This window comes from Oryza sativa, chromosome 11 (genome assembly GCF_034140825.1).
Source record: "Oryza sativa Japonica Group chromosome 11, ASM3414082v1".
NCBI lineage: Eukaryota > Viridiplantae > Streptophyta > Magnoliopsida > Poales > Poaceae > Oryza > Oryza sativa.
In genome coordinates, this window is record NC_089045.1 from 16991196 (window position 1) to 17016167 (window position 24972).

At 44.8% G+C, this 24972-nt stretch overlaps 1 protein-coding gene, 1 non-coding gene and 1 pseudogene across 2 annotated transcripts; 2 read left to right on the forward strand and 1 right to left on the reverse strand.

Moving 5' to 3' along the window:
* The first annotated feature begins 5222 nt into the window (after positions 1–5222).
* Positions 5223–7475, forward strand: LOC136354174 (uncharacterized). Its single transcript, XM_066305851.1, has 3 exons — positions 5223–5669; positions 5761–6593; positions 6677–7475. The coding sequence occupies exons 1-3, from the start codon at positions 5223–5225 to the stop codon at positions 7473–7475; spliced, it is 2079 nt and encodes a 692-aa protein (XP_066161948.1).
* Positions 5589–5695, reverse strand: LOC112937223 (small nucleolar RNA R71). The gene has a single exon (XR_003239738.1). It is a non-coding gene; the product is annotated as a small nucleolar RNA R71 (small nucleolar RNA).
* Positions 7476–13586: 6111 nt separating the features above from the next.
* On the forward strand, positions 13587–17075 carry LOC136354175 (uncharacterized; annotated as a pseudogene).
* The last annotated feature ends 7897 nt before the right edge of the window (positions 17076–24972 follow it).

Sequence of the window (24972 nt, forward strand, 5' to 3'; positions counted from 1 at the left end):
GATAGAATGCAGACTCCTTATCCAGACCCGTATGAAAATGTTGCAGATGCACATACTCGGGTAAGGACAAGGTTTGTCCTGAATGCACTAAATTAGTGAATCTGGACCAAGCTGCAACGATTGATTCGTTATTGATCTGCTGGAAACTGAGGATTTATACTTGAAGGGCAGTAATACGAGTAACTAGGAAGAAGGCAAGACAGAATTTGTCTCGCGGCTTTTCCCAACTACCGTTTACACATCCTACGGTAGATGTGTACCATTGCTTCGCTCTCTCTTGAAGGGAGAACGGAAACAATTTCCATCGTACAGTTTCTTGCTTCATGCCACGAATGTTAAGTCATGAGTAGACTTGCTCAAAGTCCCGCAGATGATGGTAGGGGTTTTCTAGATCAAGACCAGAAGAAGGATTCTTCCTAACCATACTAATTAGTTTGGGGCGAATTTCATAGCCAGTTGTATAAATTGGCTCCGATGAAGGAGGTGGCTCATAGAATTCGCCCTTAGGAGCAGACAGCTCAAAGAGAGGTTGCTCCATGGTCGAGAAGAATTTAAAAGGAATACTTCTCTTGGCAGCAGGGGTGAAGGTAGAATAAAAAATGAAAAGAGATAGACGGATGAACTAGGTTCGGAAATTATCAACAACCGTTCCCCGGCAACGGCGCCAGAAATGCGTTGGTTATTCTTACGGTCAAAGATAAGATCCGCAAGCGCACGGATATACCGATGTAGCACTTCCCCTACGGAGTATTCCAAGGGTATCGAATCGAAGGGAACGTGTGTGATCAGATCTCCCTTCGGTTCATCCAAGGGCACCAAGCAAAGGATAGGCTAGGACAGAGAGGATTTACTAGTGAGAAACTGTGTCTAGGGCAAGCTTAAGTTTAATCCTAACGCAATACTTCAGGCACTGGCAACCCGCTGTTCCCAGATGTCGCTCTACTACATACCCGGATAGGGAGGACTTAACTGATCTCGAGGACTGTCACCACCTCTACACCTACCTCAAACGTACCGTGGGATACACAGCAATTAATGGATAACAATTACCTAAACACCACGTCTAAGCAATTAATATCTATTTTAGTGTTTATAACTCACCAAAGCAATCACTATATTTTAGTTGATTATAGTGAACAATAATCTCGTATGCTAGTTAGGAACTAGCCAATAGATAATTCTCACAAGATAAATCTAAATTACTCGGGAAGATAAAAGAAATGAGACAAGATTACCGACAACTCCGGAATTCCTCTGACTTCTTCTACTCTATTCTCGTCCTAATTCTAGTATACAAATAGTACTTCCTCCGTTTCACAATGTAGGACTTTAATTTCTAGCATTGTCTATATTCATATCGATGCTAATGAATCCATATATATAATAATGTCTAGATTCATTAGCATCTATATGAATGTGGGCAATACTAGAAAGTCTTACATTGTGAAATGGAGGGAGTACAATAGAGCCTCTTATAATTCAGCTCAAGCTTTGAAGTGTGTGTGTAAAAGTGAAGAAAGTGAAGTCTATTTATAGGACAGGTACAACGGTTATGACAAGGGGAATTGTCCGAAATGCCATGCAACTGCCATCAGGAGTGCATCTGGACCGTCCCTACCAAATCCCAGTATCAACGGTGGTGGTCAGGGTTCGGCCAAACCTGGACTGGCCCTGCTAGCTTGGCCTTTGGCCCGTCTCCTCCCCTAGTCCTACTTCATCCATTTCTCGGAGTTTTGGGCTGATTCTCCAGTATTTTGATAAAGTTCAAAGCCCATCCTTGTATGGATATATTTCCTTCTTCACTTTAGTCTGATTTTCCTCCCAACTTCTGGGTTTATCATCTTCATACAAATATACACCAATACTCGTGGAGTATGTGAGATTTAACAACTATCACTATGTTGGATGTTTTATTATCTGGACTTTATGAAGATGTTGGTGGTATAGAATCGGCATTTTAATAACCGCCAACACTTGCTTTATTGACAACATTTACATCTGAACATCGTATTATTTTTACCAAGTTACCCTTGCTTTTGCATCTAAATAAATATTTTTTTATTAAAGTTTAAACACAACTAATATATCAAAATAAGCTAGAAGGCAACCCATAGTTAGATGAGTTGAATATAGCCTGGAAGCCTGTATAGGAGGACTCACTGGTCTTAATAAATATATCAGTGTAGAAGAAGGCATAATTTGTATTCTGGTAGCAATATTTTATATAATTATATTGAAATGTAAGTTCACCAGTAGTAACTATAATTCCAATAATCTTGACTGTTCTGTAGACTGGATGATATAACTATATATATTTTTAAATATCATAGATTGCATGCGTGTATTGGGCCATTGTGTCTGAACATGAGTAGATACTATCATGTATTATCAGATAAGCAATTTTAATAACAAAAAAATATTATTAAATATGCATGGGACCACCCTTAATGGATACTCTTCTAGAACAAGTGTTGTATCGCATTGGTATGGATAGAACTGCAGTGGTCCACAAAGCATCAACTCAATTATCAAATCTGGAGAATGCATGTATTGGTATTGGCACTTTGTTGTAGTGAATATGGTTTATACATTTGCATAAAAAATGTTGATTATTTCCTATAACTTTGAAAATTTCATGATTTTCAGGTGAACCAAAAGGCATGATTGATCAATGGAATAGGGGAAGAAGTATGGGAAGATATCTGGATAGGATAATCCGAGGTTTATGCACTAAGGGCGTGTTTGGTTGGCTGTATCAGCCTGGTTCGTATCTCCGGATGCAACTTGCAGCCTGTTTGGTTGCCTGCAGATGTGCTAGAGCCAGGCCGAGCAGATGCAAAAGAGCCCCCTCAGCCAGGCTGAGCAGGAATGGCCGAATCGAGCTTCGCTGCTTGTCCTGGCCCAACGCGTGCAGCAACACTGCACCCGCGCGTGCACGCGTTGCACCCGCGCGTGCAAGAGGTGCGAAGGGGTCAGTGGTCACCATCCTGTCCCTTTCTCATTTCTCCCCCAAAACGAAAAGGCATGGGTTTGTTGCTACTGCACTGCTCATCGCCGGACTTGGCCTCAGCCAGATTCGGGAAGAAGGAGAATAGCGGGAGGATGGACAAGAATGAGATAGGATTCTAGATCAGGAAGCTCACCGTCGCCCTTGCCTCGCCGTCGCCAATGTCGCCCCCCATTTGTTCCTCCATGTCGCCGCTGTCAGCAATAACCCCTTTTGCAACCAACTACTCCGGCGCTTCCGTTGGATCTAGCCGCCACGACGCGACAAGGCGAGCAGCAGCAGCAAACCATCCCCATGACGATGAAGACAGGGAGCGGTGCGGCTAGAGGAGCGGTAGAGCAAGAGTATCAGCGAGAGCGATGGATGCGGTGACTACGACGACGACGAGCAGCCAAGCTCCGCAGAGCAGGCTGCGAGAAGCGAGGTCCATGCTCGGCAGCGAGTGTTGACGGTCGTTATCGATCAGTTTCGACCGTCAATATTTCTAAAAAAGAGGAGAACTAGTAATGCTTGCAATATAAACATGTTAGAATAATAATATTCTACTAGTATTAGGTTTACTAACCTTTTGCAGAGAATAACCATAAAGTGGAGGAGAATCGACATCAACTCAAACGATAAATCAATCGGACGATGACGAGAATCAGACTTATGTATGAATGGGCCAAGAACTCAGAATTGACACGATGAATTGGGCCAAAACTCACAAGTCTACAAAGTAAAGCAATAGAGGAGGCCGCCAGCCGAAGATGGGCTGGGATGGCCCAGCCCATGGTTTGGCCGAACCCATCCTGGCACCGTTGGATGCAGGGTTCGGCGTGGACGTCCAAGATTGCATCCCATTGACGGTTGGAGGGCACTTCGGACAATTCCCCTTCCACAACCGTCATAACTACCTCTATATAAGGACTTCACCTTCTCACTTTACTCACACACCTCAAGCAAGAGCTCGCTCATTTCTCTCAAGTTTAGTTAGTAGTATCTAGCTGGTGGAATAGGAATAGAGTAGAAATCAGGAGTCCGGAAGCCTTCGGAAGAGTTCGGGTATGGCTCTAATAGCTTTCCTTTCCTCTTTTGTAAGCTTTGTACTTTTATTAGAATACTTTTCTATATACATTTATGGTATTGAAATACTTTCCAAGTATATGAATATCTACTTTACATTATGTTCTTGTTATACTGGATATACGGCTAGCTTATCTGGGAGATGCTTTGGTGCGGGTATAATGTTTGCTTATGCAATTACTCTATGTCATGACGATGATATTAGAGTAGTATCTGGTAGTTTAGACGTGGTGTCTAGATTACGGGATATCATTATTTGGGGTTATATGCTGCGGATGAGAGGTGGGCCGCTGAAGGTGACAGCTCAGTACAGGTATTCCTCCGCGCCTGTATATAATCCTAAGTTAATTTCCTGGGGAGGGTATTCCTCCGTATTTAGCCCCGGTTGTATGGTCATGACGGGCTGTCGTAAGGAACTCAGTAGTCATGGGTGGCTTCCTGAAGTAATAGGAGGGCATCGGATAGAGGTTATTAGCTTGTATGTCGGTTAATTAGAATGTATGTATACTATGTATATTAGAAGTATAGGAATAGATTTTCTTCTTCTTTTCTTTCCACTTAGCTTAGATAATATATCATGAGAATGAGTAGTTAGTGCTTGTGTGTCACTCTACCCTTGGATTATCTTAACCCCTGCTTAGAATATGATTATCACAAGTAATATATAAATTATTAGTCAAGTTATCTCTACATGATCTTCCCACGGGATAAAATAAATACGATACCCTTGGAATACTCTCGGGTGAAATGTTAGAATGGTATATCCGTGCGCTTGCGGATGAACTCTGTAACCATAATATACCAGGAGTATTTCTGCGCCACTGCTGGGAATTATATTTCTAGTAATGTCGTTAAGAAATACCAATGGACATTTCTGGCGCCGTTGCCAGGGAAGATTCATAGTAGAGATTACCTGAACTAATATTTTATATTTACCTCTGTATAATCATTTTCCTTTGCAGTCTAACCTTGGTTGTTTTAACTTTTGTTGTGAAAACAGGGTAGTGCATAACTGGTTTCAACTTGCCGGAAAACTTCAAAGAAAAATCCAGTAGCTTTCTTCCGGAGCGTTAGGCCGCGAGTCGCTGCTCCATAGAAAACTCTACCGTCAGAGAAACTAGCCATACCAGCGCCACCGACCTTCAAGACTATGGCTAACAAGACTCTCTGTGAATTCGCTGCTCCCTCTGCTGACAATGTGGCCATTGGGCCGCAAATCAACATGGGAGTCGTGGATTTCGACTTGAAGTCCAGCCTCATCACTATGGCGCAGGCTAGCCCGTTCTATGGCAAGCCTAATGAGGATGCCAATGCTCATCTGCAACAGTTCCTAGAGATCTGTAGCACGTACACCATCAAGGGCGTCAGTCCCAACGCCGTCAAGTTAAGACTGTTTCTGTTCTCCCTTCTCGGGAGAGCGAAGCAGTGGTTCTATGCCAACCGTGCTACTGTCAATACCTGGGTCAAATGTTCTATGGCATTCCTCTCGAAATTCTTCCCGATGGGCAAAACCAATGCCCTTCGTGGAAGGATTTCCAGTTTCCAGCAGACAAGGTACGAGTCTATTCCTGAAGCATGGGAACGTCTGCAGGAATATGTGGCCGCCTGTCGTCATCATGGGATGGACGACTCGCTAATCCTGCAGAACTTTTACAATGGACTCACGCCCACGTCCCGCGATCACCTAGACGCGGCAGCTAGAGGAGTGTTCTTCTCTAAAACGGTTCATGGAGAAGATGGTCTCCAATATGGGTTGGAGCGAGGAACGAATCCAGACCCGTCAGCGAGGCATGCACACCGTCAAGGAGACGGAACTGCTTGCTGCCAAGCTAGACCTCCTCATGAAGCGATTGGACGACCACGAGAAAAGACCACAAGGCACCATCAAGGCCTTGGATTCGCACATTACGTGTGAGGTCTGTGGCAACACGGGTCATTCTGGGAATGACTGCCTGGAAACCCGTGAGGAGGCGATGTACATGGGCAACAAAAACAACGGGTACTGTCCACAAGGAGGTCAGGGATGGAGCCAGCCACGCCCATATTATCAAGGAGGTAACAACAACGGTAACTTTTCTAACCAGCCCTCCTTGAAGGATCTAGTTTTTGCAAAAGCTAAAACCACTGATGCGCTAAGCAAAAAGCTTGCTGCCAATGACAAGATCCTAGAAAACATAAATGTCAAGTTAGATGGTTGTGCTTCTGCTTTTCAAAATCAGCTGAGCTTTAACGAAATAATAGAAACCCAGCTAGCTCAGTTAGCATCCTTAGTCCTTGAAAATGAAACTGGGAGGATTCCGAGGCAACCCGGCTCCTTCCTTGAAAATGTTAAAGCGATCACGACGAGGGAAGGTAAGTCCACTTGTGATCCGCCGTATCCTAATCCTGTAGGAATTAACAAGATTGCAAAAGAAGCGCCATCTAGTGACTCGGCTGACAAGGAAGATCAGCCAGAAAAGACCGTGCCGCAGGAGTACTGCGACACACGGCTGCTGTCGTTTCCTCAACGGAGTAGGAAACTGTCAGTGGACGAGCAATTCGCTTGTTTTGTTGAAGTAATCCAGAAGATCCACATCAACATGCTGTTGTTGGACGCTATGCAAGTACCAACATATGCCCGTTATCTCAAGGACATACTCAACAACAAGAGACCGCTCCCAACAACGGAGGTGGTCAAGCTGATGGAGCACTGCAGCAATGTCATACTCCACAAGCTCCTATGATCACCTGTTCGATCGGGGCACAGCAGTTCGACCAGGCCTTGTGCGATCTTGGAGCCAGTGTCAGCGTCATGCCAAAGGACGTCTTTGACAAGCTCAACTTCACAGTGTTGGCACCAACACCGATGTGCCTACAACTAGCTGACTTGTCAGTCCGTTACCCGTCAGGGATAGCGGAAGACGTGCCAGTCAAGATACGAGATTTCTTCATCCCGGTTGATTTCGTGGTGTTATACATGGACATGGGGAAGGAGACGCCGCTCATCCTAGGGTATCCGTTTTTTAGCACCGCGGGAGCCAACATTGACGTGGGAACAGGGAGTATCCGTTTTCATATCAACGGGAAGGAGAAAAAGTTTGAGTTTCAACCAAGGACGGAACAATGCTCCATGGTCAGAATCAAGTACGGGCCAAACCCACAGAACATTCAAGTGGTCGAAATGGAGCTACCCAAGACGGACAGCCTGGTGAAGTTCATGCAGAATTTCCTGGAGAAGGAAACAACGATGCCCAGGAACCGTTATTGGAGGAAGCCGGTAAAACCAACCCTATCGGCCAAAAAGCTAGAGCAGTCGGCTCAGAGGAAGCCGCCGTCCGCATCAAAGCCAAGGAAGGTGTGGAAGGAGAAGCGAAAGACGCCCGCTCCATCACCTTCGGAGATGGGTGGAAAATCCACGCACTGAATCGGAAGGAGGTACAGACTTGCACGTCGGACTTTAAATGACGTGACCTTCGCCAACCGGTAAATTGGTATGTATGCGCATATTTATTTTCACCAATTTGAATTTCTGCATCAACACATGTTTGCATTTCAAAACTGCATTTAGGATTCTTTGAATTTTGAGAAAATTTTTCAAATGAATTGTTCAGTGCAAACCAACATAAAATTTTTAACGAAAATTCACTGTGCCACGACCGCACTGACCGTTGGAATCCAACAGCCGAAAGTGGGGCCGATTGGGCCCACCAGGGGTTCGGCCGAACCGGCCAGGCAACGGTTACCTGCCACTTTTGGCAGGGTAACGGCTAGTGGGACCCACATGTCATTTCTGACCGTTGTGGGTACCCTATAAAAGCCAGCCGGCCGAGAGAGGGAATTCCACCCCATTTCAACACATTTTCATTCCTTCTTCAAAGTTTGCTCTCAAGTTCATTCAAGCTTTGATAGTTTCCCTCAAATTCAAATACTTAGTTGCATATATACAAGTTGCTTTGGTGAAACTAACCGTCGGGTGAAATTTTTGTCATTCCTAACCCCCGCCGAGTTAGTCCACTCTTGCTCCATTGTGCAGAATGAGGAGGCGACTGTCTCGTCTGTTCAAGGGGTCCGGCTCTTAATCAAGTCGTCATGATGAGTCTAGGGCTCGTTCATCAACCGATGTCTTGATGGAAGACGCCGAAGCTCCGCGATGACTCCTGAACAACACCGACCTCGACCTTGTCAGTGATCGGGAGAAACAAGCCTACTACATGCTGAGCGACCGGGAGTATGCTCACACGCGAGAATACTCACTGGAACTACTTAAAAAGATAAGTATGGATGTTGAATTTCGTGCTATTTGGAAAGCTGTTGGTTGGCAGAGATTTGCTGTGGTAGATGAGCCTGGTTCTCGTTTGCTTTCTTTGCAATTTCTATGCACTTTGAAAGAAATAGAAGATGAAATTTCCTTTTGCTTTTTCCATAAGGAGTATACACTCACATGGAAAGGCTTAAGCACATCTCTTGGTTTTCACGATTCCTGTAAAATCGATCTCCAGAAAGGAATTTCTGGGTTCGAGAAAAATAGGTTTTGGGAAGATATTTCTGGTGCTCCAATTTGCAAGAAACTTGGAAAGAATGATATCCATAATCCTACACTTAGGCTTAGGCACAAATGGATTGCTATGACTTTGTTTCCTAGAGGTGATCTTAGACCCATTATGGGGGATGAATTGATTATCATGTTTGCCATGGTTAGAAAGATCAAAATTGCTCCTGTGAAATGTATGATAAGGCAATGGTTAGAAAATATAAAGTTCTCTGCTCCTGTTGAGTGCACTTCTCTGATTACTCGGATAGCAAAAGGGCTAGTGGTCATTAGCGACCAAATTGCTTTTATCTCAGCCGCTTGTCCATGTATTGATGAGACTTATCTAGTGCAAGGGCATATTCTGAAACATGGAGAAGATGGATCTTTAATTTACTTTTTTCCCGGTTGTATAAATGAAATCCCGTTGCCAAATGCGGGGTATCATTTGTACAACTGTCGTGAACTAACCATTCCCCTGCACACCATAGAAGAATCTCGTGCAGGTGGAGCATACAGGGAGACGCGCAACATGGCAAGAAATGAACAGGGAAGTTCATCATCCTCAACACTCGTGCAAATGTATGAGGCAGGTTGGGAACCAACTGGGGATGCACCCGGATGGACCCAAGCTCAACGCCATAGCATCGGAGTCTCAAACTGGGCAAGTGCCAGTTAGGACCGATGGCATGCGCCTAATGACATACATTGGGGGAATAACCAACCTTCCAGATCAAGTGGTGTGCCTCCATCTCGAAGTGAATGGCGCTCGAGTTCCTCTCGTTGGGGCTTGGGTGAAATCGCTAGGAGAATGGACACCCTTTATATGCAGACGGGGGAGATCCAGTACAACCTCACGGAACACATAGCACAAACGCAAGAATGGCAACAATCTGCTGATGCTCAGTTCGCAAACTTCAACAACATGATGCAGCAACAGCACGATGACCTTCAAATGTACTACCGCTTTCAACGGTTCAATCCTTGTCAAGGACCCTGAGCGAAAGCCAAGCTTGGGGGGAGAGATGTCTCTCCCCCCACTGCGGTAACTTGTATCACATTGCATATTTCCCTTTTCAATTGCATGTTTGCTTTCCAATTGCATCTTATAAACTTGAAAACAATATAAAAATTTGCAAAGTAGAAAATACCAAAAGGATACGACAGGTTTGAGTCATGCTAGATAAGACAAGCCAGTTCTCTTTGTTGAAATGATGAATAGTTGCTCTGTTTTATATCTCTTATATATGGGTTCATGGTAAGTGCTCTCTCAAAGGTTAAATATAAGTAGCCAACAATTATCTAGGAACCTGAGGTAAATGAGCTGCACTTGCTAATCTGAGTCTAAGTTGTTGCAAGATATGAGATAGTAAATAAGTGTTACTATGATCATGATCCTAGTTTGACTTACATTCCGAATGTTCTGTTTTTCAAAATGATAAAATTGAAAGTTCCTCATTTGATATAAATTCCTACCAGAGCAAAAAATGTGCTATCATGATTAAACCATATACATTTTGGTTACTTGCCATTCCATTGAACTTTGTCAAACTCTTGTGACTTGTGTAGATACTTCTCATGCTCTATGATCAAGATCATACACCCACATATATGCACATTGTCAGGGTTACGGATAAGTTATACCCTCTATCCTTGGATGTACGTTGTATACTGATACAATATACCCACGCGTATACAGATAGTTTCCGTATACATTAAGGAAATCTATCACGGGATAGGGATGGTATCTACGGATGGAAGGAGTTCTACTCGGACAAGACTGGGTTTTTACCATATCATGAGGGGTTCGATATCTCCGAGTCCTACTTAGAGATCAACTGACCCGCGGTATATAAGGAACCCCCTGGGCAGGACCTAAGGCATCGAATATCACCGCCAACACACCCACTATAGCCTACAGAGCCGGAGCATGCAGGAGCCAAGTCGCCGGGAGATCTAGTCGGACCAACTCGACTACGGTCTCATCGGTATCATCGAGTTCTGTTATTCCCTTTGTAATCTGTGTTTTCCATCATATAATCTCATATCAACTGGATTAGGGCTATTACCTACCAAGGGCCCTGAACCAGTATAATCCTTCTTTTGTTTGCTTGATGTCGTACTACGTAGATCCTTGTACCAACGGACACCAATACCCTCTATATCCGGTCTACGGGTATCCCCCGTCGACACACATGCCAAACTCCTACACTGGGAGGTAAGCAAATATTCCATTCCATTTCCATGTTACCAACAAAATAAATTCTCCATGTTTTCATATGCTTTCTTCTCCTAAAAAGAAAAATCCATTTGAAAAAAAAAGAGAAGAAGGAAAAGGCATGGTTATGAAAAGAAAAAAAATAAAGTTATGCTCCATCAAGCATGAGCATGATGTTGAAAAAAAATAAATAAATAGCCATGCCCTCTCCTAATCAATAAAAGAAGGATTTTTTGGGAGAAGAAAGTAAGCACAAAGGAGAAGCATTTTCTTTATTTTTCCTCGTGTGCCATTTCCACGATATACCACACACACATTGCACGATCTTGATCTTTAGTATGTTTTAATTATCTACTTTAGTTTAAGTTTTTGACTTAGTAATAAATGTGAATGCAAGTATGCCATGTTTGATCTCTACCGAGCTCCACATATTAAAACCTTAAAGTAGGAATCAAAAAGGCAAAATCTGGTGAGGAAGTCATATTGATACACTTAGAGAGTCTGAGCGAATCACTTGAGGAACTTGGCTTTCTTTTACAAAAATCATTTCAAAACTTCCGGAATAAGAGTTGAATGAATGTTGGGTGATTGGTGCTCTAATTGCTGTTCTTTCTTTCAACCACCCAAGGCAAGGAGAAGCAGTGTCTCGTGGGAATCAGGGGTAAGAGTAAGCCACCGTGCAAAAGATTATTTAATCTGAGAGAGGGTACATATACCTTGCACCTATATCATTGAGATATGCAGCATAGTAGCAACTCCTGATCAACAACCAAGTCATTGTTTCCTTTCATCCTTCACTCGGGACGAGCAAAGGTTCAAGCTTGGGGGGTTTTGTTGATGTTCGTTATCGATCAGTTTCGACCGTCAATATTTCCAAAATAGAGGAGAACTAGTGATGCTTGCAATGCTTAAACATGTTAGAATAATAATATTCCACTAGTATTAGGTTTACTAACCTTTTGCAGAGAATAACCATAAAGTAGAGGAGAATCGACATCAAATCAAACGATAAATCAATCAGACGATGTCGAGAATCAGACTGATGTATGAATGGGCCAAGAACTCAGAATTGACAAAAATTCACAAGTCTACAAAGTGAAGCAATAGAGGAGGCCGCCAGCCGAAGAAGGGCAGGGATGGCCCAGCTGATGCTTCAGCCGAACCTGGTACCCATCCTGGCACCGTTGGATGCAGGGTTCGGCGTGGACATCCAAGATTGCATCCCAATGACGGTTGGAGAGCACTTCAGACAATTCCCCTTCCACAACCGTCATAACTACCTCTATATAAGGACTTCACCTTCTCACTTCACTCACACACCTCAAGCAAGAGCTCGCTCATTTCTCTCAAGTTTAGTTAGTAGTATCTAGCTGGTGGAATAGGAATAGAGTAGAAATCAGGAGTCCGGAAGCCTTCGGAAGAGTTCGGGTATGGCTCTAATAGCTTTCCTTTCCTCTTTTGTAAGCTTTGTACTTTTGTTAGAATACTCTTCTATATACATTTATGGTATTGAAATACTTTCCAAGTATATGAATATCTACTTTACATTATGTTCTTGTTATACTGGATATACGGCTAGCTTATCTGGGAGATGCTTTGGTGTGGGTATAATGTTTGCTTATGCAATTACTCTATGTCATGACGATGATATTAGAGTAGGATCTGGTCGTTTAGACGTGTTGTCTAGATTACGGGATATCATTATTTGGGGTTATATGCTGCGGATGAGAGGTGGGCCGCTGATGGTGACAGCTCAGTACGGGTATTCCTCCGCGTCTGTATATAATCCTAAGTTAATTTCCTGGGGAGGGTATTCCTCCGTATTTAGCCCCGATTATATGGTCATAACGGGCTGTCGTACGGAACTCGGCAGTCTGGGGTGGCTTCTCGAAGTACCAGGAGGGCATCGGATAGAGGGTATTAGCTAGTATGTCGGTTAACTAGAATGTATGTATACTATGTATATTAGAAGTATAGGAATAGATTTTCTTCCTCTTTTCTTTCCACTTAGCTTAGATAATATATCATAAGAATGAGTAGTTAGTGCTTGTGTGTTACTCTACCCTTGGATTATCTTAACCCCTGCTTAGAATATGATTATCACAAGTAATATATAAATTATTAGTCAAGTTCTCTCTACATGATCTTCCCACGAGATAAAATAAATACGATACCCTTGGAATACTCTCGGGTGAAATGCTACAATGGTATATCCGTGCGCTTGCGGATGAACTCTGTAACCATAATATACCAGGAGTATTTCTGCGCCATTGCTGGGAATTATATTTCTTGTAATGTCGTTAAAAAATACCAACAGCGAGGAGTGTGAGGAGATGCGAGAGCACTTTTTCTTTTTTCTTCTTTTTCCTTTTTCTACTATCCCCGTTCTCTAATCCCGTAATTAGTCACTAATATACGATTTACTGTGTAGTTACGTACTCCACTACATTAGTTCAATTGATGAGTTGTTTTACTAACAAAAGAAGATTGATATATGAAAAAAATAAATTCAGGTTACCTGAACTCTAATATAGTGGAAATTTATAAGCGGTAATCTCACCCAAGAAAAAATATCCTCATACATACGGTTCATACAACCAACCAAACAAATTCTCATCTGAACCGTATCCCCCGTGCAGACAACCAAACAGTATCTCGTAGTAGCCAGGCCAGACTAATGCAAACAACCAAACGACTGCATATGTATCGCCTTAACTAGGACGAACTCAACCTGGATGACGGAGATGAGCCAGGCTTGATAGATACGAGCAACCAAACACACCCTTAAGATGGTGCGCATTGTTGAAGGGAAGAGAAGGCCAGAAGCACCAATGTAGTTTGCAAAGCAAGCATCAGAGTGGGGGGTTGTACTTAGGCAGCACATACCAATCTTTACTCACTGGAAGGAGTATAAGAATGGCAAGTCTCAACTTAAAAACTATATGGATAAAGTGGTTGTAAGTAGATCAATTCTTTCCTAATAGAGCAACACTCTTAAATTTTAATTGTTCACTGTATTGCAGTATGTTCATGGGTTGCTTTATGTGAGTATCTGCAAATGTATAAGATGAATTATGTCCTAGTTTCTACAAATTATTGTGTGGGCTCTGATTAATTTTGCATCCTCATTTCTATGCCCATGTTGGATCTATACAATTCTAATCTGAATTTTAAATGGAGAAGTTGAACATCCGCAACTAAGTCTTAGAAGCTATTTGTTTTTCTTTCATATTGCTTTATTTGCTCCCAAGTTGAACACATGCTACTTGTTGTATAACTTTATTCTTGTCTATGTCGTTCATTTTGCTTGCTATTTTATGCAGATTTTTACTTATTTTTTTATTCACCTGTCATTAGGTTTATCATGTTGTATGTTATTCTATTTTAATGCTAATTTTCTTTTATCCATGCTCTTGATTAGGGCCAATTTGCCAAAGATGAAAATAATCAGACGGTCAAAGATGCATGTGCTGATTTGCTCAAGTCTAGACAATGACAAATGAGGTACAAGTTGAAGAATATTTTCTTTGATGGTACACCAGAAAACGAAGTGAGAACAACATCATCGCTGAAGAGTATGACCGTGAGCAATGGCAAGCAATAGTAGAGATGTGGTCAGATCCAAAGCATAAGGTATAGACTTGAATGTTATTGGAAATCATGGCATTATTTCAAAAATCTTACACAGTGTTGGCTACATGAATCATGATGCCGCATCTACTTGTTTTGTATCTTGGGTTAATTTGCTGGTACAAAAACTATGACCATGGTTTAATGACAACTAGTTACCTATTGTTGACTTCAAATTCAGAACCTGCTGTTAACTTGTCAAGTCTCATATTCTAGTAAAAAAAATCATAGTATGTCTTTTCTCTATATTTGTTTACATTCCAAGAGAAACAAGTGAATAAATCATATATATGGTAATGAAAAACATTTAAAAGCAAGAGGAAGCTAGCATATTGTTTGTACCTGAAGCTCACATGCATGTCATATTTGTAAAAACTGGCAATTTTCGTGGTACAACTAACACGCGTATATTATTTTCTGATCTGAATCTAAATATGTTTTTACTTCTGACCAGTCAAACCATATGTGATTGACCAATACAACGTACTATCAAAATATTGTGTACAGTTGTCTTATCTATATGTGATAGAAATAAGCTACTTGTCTTACTAGTGTTTCCCTTTCTATAGGAGAAGTGTCTGTAAAACAAACATAACAACCATGAGAATGCTCAGTACTAGCAAAGGACATGCTCTCGGAGCTACATTGCACAATGCCATGTGGTAAGATACAAAATAAAATGTGTCGGTTCTTTTGTACTCTTATTTGTAACTTAATTATGTGTTATGTGTATAATAAGTTGATTTTTTTTTCAGATTTTGAGTTTGTATGTGTCATGTGTGATCCACAGAAACTAGACATGCATTTTCTAGGAGTTAGTAATACTTATGTACAATCACCCTAAATATTTTTATCTAGCCAACTGCACTTTAACTACATAATCTGTTGCTGTGGTTCTAACATGGTGGATATAAGCACCTAGCAGCCATAGGTTGTTAAAACATTGGATGACATATTATGGATAAGAAAACGTTACACTAATGGCATGTTATATTTAGCACTCTAAATATGCATATGAAAAAACTTTCAGAAAGTGATGGCATCTTTATTTACAAACTGTTTGCATGTAATTTTAGAAGCAAACTAAGTATAAGGACGTGCCACACTGCCACCCACTACAATTTATGTTTTCAAGGAGTGCCATTGCAACAGCAAGATGGGTTTTAGTGAGCCTGTAAAGAATGTTATTGTGAGTTATATTTTTCTTTTATCTTTTGCACTTACATATTTATGTGAATGTAATGTGATTTGTGATTTCTTATCTTTATATTGCTAGCCTGAGATGGAAGCTATCATTGATGATCCTTCACAAGAAGGGCAAGAACCAAAGACTCATACTGAAGTTGTTTCCTGTCACACCCTGAAGTTTCCCCCCCTTTTTTGGTTAAATAAATTGCCCGAAGAAATTATCTTAATTAACCTAGAGCAAAATCCCTAGTTAATAAATGCAATTAATAATTGGAATTAGCGTGGTGGAATTTTTTCTTGAGTTCCCCATGCTCCAGTGCATTAAGAAGATTTTTAGTGGAATTTTCAGAGCCTTGGAAATAATTTTAACCAATTAAAAATCACCAAAGTGCAATTTTAAATCCCAGGAAAAATCTTTTCTTCCTTTTCTTTTTCTTTTCCTTCTTTTTTCTCTATTGGGCCGTCGGCCCACTCCCTCCCGCGCTTGGCCTCCTTCCTTTGGGCCGGTCCGTTCCCCTTTCCCCTCTCTCCGGGACGCTGACAGGTGGGGCCCACCTGTCAGGTCGTCCCCTTCCTCTAGCCGCCCGCTCCACGACGGCAACCGCCGCCGAAACCGTCCGCGCCGCCGCCTTCTCCGCTCCACGCCACGCCTCCACTCCGCGTCCCCACGTCGCCGCCCTCCCCGCCATTCCCGCCAGCATGCGTGCCCGCAAATGGGCGGGATTCGATTTGAATCCCCCCCCCCGTACTCTCTCTCTCTCTTCCCCCACGTCGCCGGCCAAATCGGGGGGTTTCCCGGCCATGTCCGCCCCTCTCGAGCCCCTATAAAGCTTCCCCGGATCTCCCTCTCCGTTTTCCTCTTTTCGCCGCGCTCTCCCGTGCCTCCTACCGCCGCCGCGCCGCTCGCCACTAGCGCCGCCGCTTGCCACCACCTCCGGTCGCGCGCCGCCGCCGCTAGAGTCGCCGCCGCGCTAAGCCGCCGCCGCCATTAGCATTGCCGCTGCGTGAGCCACCTCGGCCGCCGCTCGGTTTCCGCTAAACCCCACCGGAGCCCGGTTCTCCTCGCACACCGGTGAGCTATCCATTCTCCTTCGTCTCCGGCCAACAATGGTGGCCGCTGTGGTCACTCTCTCTACTCCTAATCCTTCTCAACTCCCTCCGTAGGTGCCGCCGCCGCCCGTCCGCCCCTCCTCATCGCCAGGTCGTCGCCGCCACCTTCATCCTCCGCTCTGGCCGCCATACTCGCCGGTGAGGATCCCCCCTTCTCCCTCTTCCCCTATCTCTCGTTTGCGCCGCCTCTCTCCACGCGCTCGCCGTTGCCTTCGGTCGACGCCGCCGTCCTGTACCCCGTCCGCCATCGTTTCCCGCGCCGCCAATTGCCGTCGCCGGCGACCGTGCGCGTCACCGCCGGTTGCCATGGCCGGTCGGCCAGTTTTGAAGCTGAGCCGAGCCATGCCTAGCCGCCGCCGTGCCGTCCGATCGGCCTCCCAGCCGATCCGGACCGTCGGTCCTGTGGACCGGCGGTGGACCACCCGCGTGGTCTCGGTCCACGGTAGACCGGCCACCTTGAGCCACTGCCCGTGGGGCCCACATGCCGGCGCCCCCTTCCTCTCCCCTTTGAGCCGCTGACCCATGGGCTCCGCCTATCGGCGCCGCCCCCCCCTTGGATGACGTCAGCCCTGGGTATTATTGCGCAATAATTTATTAAGGACTTTTTCTTTATTAGTAAAAACACAGTTTATCTTCTAAAATTCATAAGTAATTCATCCGAGCTCCGTTTAAGTCCATTCAAGTCTCAGTAAATCAAGAAAAATGCAAAGAATCCATTAAAAATGGTTTTGTTTCCTGTTTCAGTAGTCTTATAGCATGTTTTGCCTGTGTGCTTTGTTTGTCGTGTAGGTTTCGGCCGTTTCGTCGATCCGCGGTTTCTCGAAGACGTTGCTGAGGTCTCATCAGTTCGAGAGCAAGGCAAGTCATGCAATACGTTTGATCATATTGTACCCAATTTACCAATATCCCGCATTTTTCTATTAAATGTTGTATTCTTTTACAATGTAATGTGGGATGGGTCCTGTTCCTTAGCCACATATTGGTTACCTTATGCCATTGATAACTTGGGTATCAAAATGACTAGATGTTGGCTTAGGAAATGCTTAGCCATGCTTAGTTCAACTAGTACACAAATGGGGGTCACATTATTACATATACTCTGACTATTGGCATAGCTTTAGATTGGTGCCACCGCAAGGGTGTCAGTAAATTAAAAAATTCTGAATGGCGGGCTGTGAGTGCATGGTTTTGCTGGACGCACCCATGGCAGTTAAGGACCGGTTCACGGGAAACCCTGGGAGACTTACCGTGCTTACCACAAGCGGGAGTGGGTAACTGCTTGATCTGAAGTATAGCTCGACCCTTTCCTAGGCACCGGTGGCGAGGGTGGGCGTGATGGAGTTGGGTCGGCCGAGGTGTTCGGTTGTCCAGCTGCCGGATTCACCGCGGCGCAAGAGGGGACCGCCCACTGCCTTTTGAGGGGTGGGGGTGAAACCTTAGCGTGGTGTGGATGGTTAGGGGAGTGTTATGTGGAGGGTCTTGTCACGATTTCCCCCTTTGCAGTATCATGGTGATACTTCGGGGCATGGCGACATGTGTGGAATCGTATCTTGTGGGTACAGTTGTACACCTCTGGCCAGAGTAAAACTATTCGAATAGCCGTGCCCGCGGTTATGGGCGATCAACCAGATTCACCGTGATTAGTCCCACCCCTAGTTTAGCTTAATGAACTAGTGTAGTTCAGGTGGTTGGTTGGGCCTGTTGCAACGTGGTGTAGCGTTGGACAGTGATTGGTTAATATTGATTAATTACTACAGCTGTTTTACTGCTTTCAACTACTGCTTTGAAATGCCTGCTTTATGCAAAAGAATCCCTAGCTTCCTTTGGTTATATCCTGCATCATACCTCCTCTTCCGGTATGACTTGTTGAGTACAGTGGGTAGTACTCAGTCTTGCTCTCTTTTCCCCCACACCAGAGTTGAAGTTCTTCTCAGTGGAGCCGTCTCAGAGAGGTTGGCTTCGTTGCTGCCGTCAAGGTTTGCCTGTGGAGTGGAGTCGCCCGCTGCTGAAGTCAAGCTTCCCGGTTTAGCTCGCTTTAATCTTTCCCGCTGCATTTGTAATCTTTTATATTTTTGTAAGACGTGGGTCTGTATGTCAACAATTGTCGTTTGTGTACCCTGGCTGGTCCTAGACAGGAATTTAATGCACATTCAGCTTAGAAATTCTGGTTCGAGAATTTTCTGAGTGTGACAAGTTGGTATCAGAGCCGACCTTGACCGTAGGACAAGCCAACTAGAAACCTAAGAGCCCTCTGAACCCTTTTTTTTCATATGCATATGCCCTTTTGCACTTGGATTTTGTTTCGGGAAAATTTTGGGGTTTGTTCTTTTGATTTGTGGGAAAAATCTTGGTCGCTTATTTAATTGGATTTCTCGACTAGGGACAGTCTAGGGATTTAGTAAAAGTTTATTCGGAATTTATTCGGCAGTCGGTCGGGAATTGTCGGGTGATATGCATTAGGTCGTGTCTATGTTCGGTGGGGTAAGTTTATGCGTATCAGTATGACTATGCATCTATTTCATGCATTAAGTTATTGTTTAGTCAGTTGCATTAGTGTCTTTTGTCTCGGTTCGTGAAAAATGTTGTTCTATGCATAAAAATCATCATGCTCGGTTATTTATTTGAGTCTTCTTTTGCTTTGTTTAATTTGGATTTGAGCATGAATTGGTTCCTATCCCTTGTCTACTTTAGATGTCAGTCCTATCCCTCGTTTGCAAGCGCCGCCCCGAGCTTCAGAGTCGCCGCCCCGACCTTCTTAGTCTGTTTGCTTGCCAGTTTTCGTGTTTAGGTTTGTTGCTTGTGGATTAGTCGGCGGTCGATATCATATGTCAGTGGTATGACTGCCTCAATTAGGAGTTACGTGCCTCTTTTTCAGTGTTTTAATCAAGATTAAGATAATTACACTTAAATTTATAAGAAAGATTAGTTTCTGAGCCCCCTGTTTTTCTTCCTTTTCTCATATTTCTACCTATCCCCTTCAGATGGAGACAAGGAATGGTTCACGCGACTCCAACAACGCCAGTGGCAGCGAAGAGCCGATCAATGGAGCACGTGCCAACAGTGCATCTGACAACAGTCCGTCCCCACCGCCCAGGTGTTGGACAATCAGACTCAGATGATGACAATGATGATGTAACAGATGCAGCAACAGTACCATCAGGTGTTGCAGCAGGTGCAGCAGCAAGCACAGCAGCAGCAGCAGAACCTGCAGTTTGGTCCTCCACCTCCTCAGTCCAAACTGTTAGAATTTCTTTGTGTCAAGCCGCCCACTTTCTGAAGCACCACCAACCAAATCGAGGCCCACGACTAGCTTCATGCCATTGAGAAGAAGCTGAATCTTTTGCAATGCAACGAGCAAGAGAAGGTTGCTTTTGCTACACACCAGCTGCAAGGTCCTGCTTCTGTTTGGTGGGACAACTACATGGTGACCCGTCCAACTGGGGCAGAGGTTACTTGGACAGAGTTTTGTCATAGTTTCAATAAAGCACAGGTTCCCGAGGGAATTGTGGCACAAAAGAAGAGAGAGTTCCGTTCCCTGCAACAAGGAACCAGAACAGTTATAGAGTATTTGCATGAGTTCAACCGCCTCGCACGCTACGCCCCTGAGGACGTGCGTACCGATGACGGGAGGCAGGAGAAGTTTCTGTCTGGTCTTGATGATGAATTGACTAACCAGTTGATCTCTAGAGATTATGAGGACTTTGAGAAGCTGGTGGATAAGGCTATCCGTCAGGAGGAGCACTGTAACAAAATAAACCGTAAGAGGAAGGCAGCTCAGTTCAGGACTCCCCAGGGGAAGAGTCAGAAGCCTCGTTTCACGATGGGACGTCACGGTGGACCTTCCACCATGATTATCCGGCAGCACCGTCCCTACCACCCGGGAAGCTTCAACAAGAACCACCATAGTGGCAGTCACAACAACAGTGAGCAGCACAGCCTCAACCCTACTCCGAGTTCACTAAAGATTCCAGCTCAATCAGTTCAGCCAGCTCTGCCAGAACAGCCCAAGAGGTTGGGAGAAAAACCCGAACTCTGCTTCAATTGTAACAAACCCGGACACACGGTTGGAAAGTGCCCGAAGCCAAGACGTGCTGGACCCAAGTTCGTTCAGGCCCGTGTCAATCATGCATCTGCAGAGGAGGCGCAGTCAGCAACAGAGGTTATATTGGGCACATTCCCCGTCAACTCGACACCGGCAGTAATATTGTTTGATTCTGGTGCAACCCATTCCTTCATTTCCAAGCGTTTTGCTGGTGCACATGGGTTATCTTTAGTGAAGCTTAAGATACCAATGCGAGTTCATACTCCTGGAGGTGGCATGACCACAACTCACTACTGCCCATCTGTGACAGTTGAAATTCAAGGGTTGATTTTTCCAGCCAACCTCATTCTTCTCGAATCCAAGGACCTAGATGTCATACTTGGAATGGATTGGTTGACAAGGCACAGAGGAGTGATTGATTGCGCCAGCCGCACCATCAAGTTGACCAATGCAAAAGAAGAGGTGGTAACCTTCCAGTCTCCAGTGCCGCAGAAGCCAGGGATTAGTTTAAACCAGGCTGCTGGTGAAGAACAAGAGGTAGCAGTGGAGAAAACCACTAAGAAGCTGGAGGATATTCCCATAGTCAGAGAGTATCCAGAGGTTTTTCCGGACGATCTGACAACAATGCCACCAAAAAGGGATATCGAGTTCCGGATTGACTTGGTACCTGGAACTGCTCCAATCCACAAGAGGCCTTACAGAATGGGAGCCAACGAGTTGGCGGAAGTCAAGAAGCAAGTCGATGAACAGTTACAGAAGGGATACATCCGCCCGAGCACGTCGCCTTGGGGTGCTCCGGTTATCTTTGTGGAGAAGAAAGACAAAACCAAGAGGATGTGCGTTGACTACCGCGCACTCAATGAGGTCACCATCAAGAACAAGTATCCTTTGCCAAGGATTGATGATCTGTTTGATCAGTTGAAAGGAGCTACTGTGTTCTCTAAGATAGACCTGCGATCAGGCTATCACTAGTTGAGGATCCGCGAAGAGGATATTCCACAGACAACATTCACCACTCGGTACGGGTTGTTCGAATGCACAGTTATGTCTTTCGGACTCACTAATGCACCTGCCTTCTTCATGAATTTGATGAACAAGGTGTTTATGGAATTTCTAGACAAGTTTGTCATGGTTTTCATCGATGACATACTTATCTACTCCAAGTCCGAGGAAGAACATGAGCAGCATCTCCGGCTGGTACTTGAAAAGTTAAAAAAGCACCAGCTATATGCCAAGTTCAGCAAGTGCGACTTCTGGCTTAAGGAAGTTCAGTTTCTCGGTCACATCGTGAATGCTCAAGGAGTAGCTGTGGATCCAGCAAATGTGGAGTCAGTTACCAAATGGACCCCACCAAGGACAGTCACTCAGGTTTGGAGTTTCTTAGGACTTGAGGGCTATTACCGCCGGTTCATTGAGAACTTCTCTAAAATTGCTAAGCCAATGACACAACTATTGAAGAAGGAAGAAAAGTTTATCTGGTCTGCTGAATGCAATAGGAGTTTTGAAGAACTCAAACGACGGTTGGTGTCTGCACCAGTCTTAATCCTGCCTGATCAGACGAAAGATTTCCAGTCTATTGTGATGCATCTCGCCAGGGGCTAGGATGTGTGTTGATGCAGGATGGCAAAGTGGTTTCTTATGCTTCACGGCAGTTGCGTCCTCATGAAGGCAACTACCCGACGCATGATCTGGAATTGGCCGCAGTTGTTCATGCTTTAAAGATTTGGCGGCACTATCTGATCGGTAACCGTTGTGAGGTATATACAGATCACAAAAGTCTAAAGTACATCTTCACTCAACCTGATTTGAATCTCAGATAGCGAAGATGGTTGGAGCTGATCAAGGATTATGATATGGGAATACATTATCATCCCGGCAAGGCTAATGTGGTTGCAGATGCCTTGAGCAGGAAGAGCTACTGCAATGTTGTATGGGTAGAGCAACTATGTTGTGAGGTTCAACGCGATTTGGAACATCTGAACCTTGGTATAGTTGAGCACGGATTCGTGGTTGCCCTAGAGGCACAGCCCACACTGGTGGAGCAGGTTCGCATAGCTCAAGCAAGTGATCCTGAAATAGCAGAGCTCAAAAAGAACATGAGAGTTGGAAAAGCCCGAGGTTTTGTTGAGGATGAATAAGGAACAATCTGGATGGGAGAAAGATTGTATGTACCCGAAAACAAGGAATTAAAAGACTTGATACTAACCGAGGCTCATCAAACTCAGTATTCCATTCATCCCGGTAGTACTAAGATGTACCAAGACCTCAAAGAAAAGTTCTGGTGGGTCAACATGAGAAGGGAGATAGCTGAATTCGTAGCACTCTGTGACGTCTGTCAACGAGTAAGGGCAGAACACCAAAGGCCAGCAGGTTTGCTACAGCCACTTCAGATTCCAGAATGGAAGTGGGAAGAAATCGGAATGGATTTCATCACCGGTTTGCCCAGGACGTCATCAGGGCATGATTCTATTTGGGTAGTCGTTGACCGACTCACCAAAGTGGCTCACTTCATTCCGGTGCACACTACCTACTCAGGGAAGAAATTAGCAGAACTCTATATGGCAAGAATTATGTGTTTACATGATGTACCTAAGAAGATCGTGTCTGATTGAGGAAGCCAATTCACTTCAAAGTTCTGGCAGAAATTACAAGAAGAATTGGGAACCCGGTTGAATTTCAGCACTGCTTACCATCCACAAACAGATGGCCAGACCGAGCGAGTCAATCAAATACTAGAGGATATGTTGAGAGCCTGTGCGCTTGACTTTGGTGGAGCATGGGACAAAAGCTTGCCGTATGCTGAGTTCTCTTACAACAACAGTTACTAAGCTAGTCTGCAGATGGCACCGTTTGAAGCACTGTATAGACGAAGGTGTCGTACTCCGCTCTTCTGGGATCAGACAGGGGAACGCCAGTTGTTTGGTACAGAAGTTTTAAATGAGGCAGAAGAGAAAGTCAGAGCTGTCAGGGAAAGATTGAGAATCGCGCAATCTCGGCAGAAAAGCTATGCAGACAACCGCCGAAGGGAGCTCGCTTTCGAAACAGGGGATTATGTGTATCTCCGTGTCACTCCGCTCAGGGGAGTACATCACTTCCAAACCAAAGGAAAGTTGGCACCACGCTTTGTGGGACCATACAGGATCTTGGAACGTAGAGGTGAAGCTGCTTACCAGCTTGAGCTTCCCTCCAACATGCTTGGCATCCACAACGTGTTCCACGTCTCTAAGTTGAAGAAATGTTTGAGAGTTCCTGAGGAACAGGCAAGTCCAGATCACATCGAAATTCAGGAAGATCTGACGTATGTGGAGAAGCCGACTCGTATCCTCGAAACCAGCGAGAGAAGGACCAGAAACAAAGTAATCAGATTCTGCAAGGTTCAGTGGAGTCATCACTCAGAAGAAGTGGCCACTTGGGAAAGAGAAGATGAGTTGAAGGCCACCCACCCGCACCTCTTCGCCAGCCATTCCGAATCTCGAGGTCGAGATTCCGTTTAAGGGGGGTAGGTTTGTCACACCCTGAAGTTTCCCCCCCCCCCTTTTCTTGCTTTAAAAATTGGTTAAATAAATTGCCCGAAGAAATTATCTTAATTAACCTAGAGCTAAATCCCTAGTTAATAAATGCAATTAATAATCGGAATTAGCGTGGTGGAATTTTTTCTTGAGTTCCCCATGCTCCAGTGCATTAACAAGATTTTTAGTGGAATTTTCAGAGCCTTGGAAATAATTTTAACCAACTAAAAATCACCAAAGTGCAATTTTAAATCCCAGGAAAAATCCTTTCTTCTTTTTCTTTTTCTTTTCCTTCATTTTTCCCTATTGGACCGTCGGCCCACTCCCTCCCGCGCTCGGCCTCCTTCCTTTGGGCCGGCCCGTTCCCCTTTCCCCTCTCTCCGGGACGCTGACAAGTGGGGCCCACCTGTCAAGTCGTCCCCTTCCTCCAGCCGCCCGCTCCACGACGGCAACCGCCGCCGAAACCGTCCGCGCCGCCGCCTTCTCCGCTCCGCGCCGCGCCCCTACTCCGCGTCCCCACGTCGCCGCCCTCCCCGCCATTCCCGCCCGCACGCGCGCCCGCAAATGGGCGGGATTCGATTTGAATCCCCCCCACTCTCTCTCTCTTCCCCCACGTCGCCGGCCAAATCGGGGGGTTTCCCGGCCATGTCCACCCCTCTCGAGCCCCTATAAAGCTTCCCCGCATCTCCCTCTCCC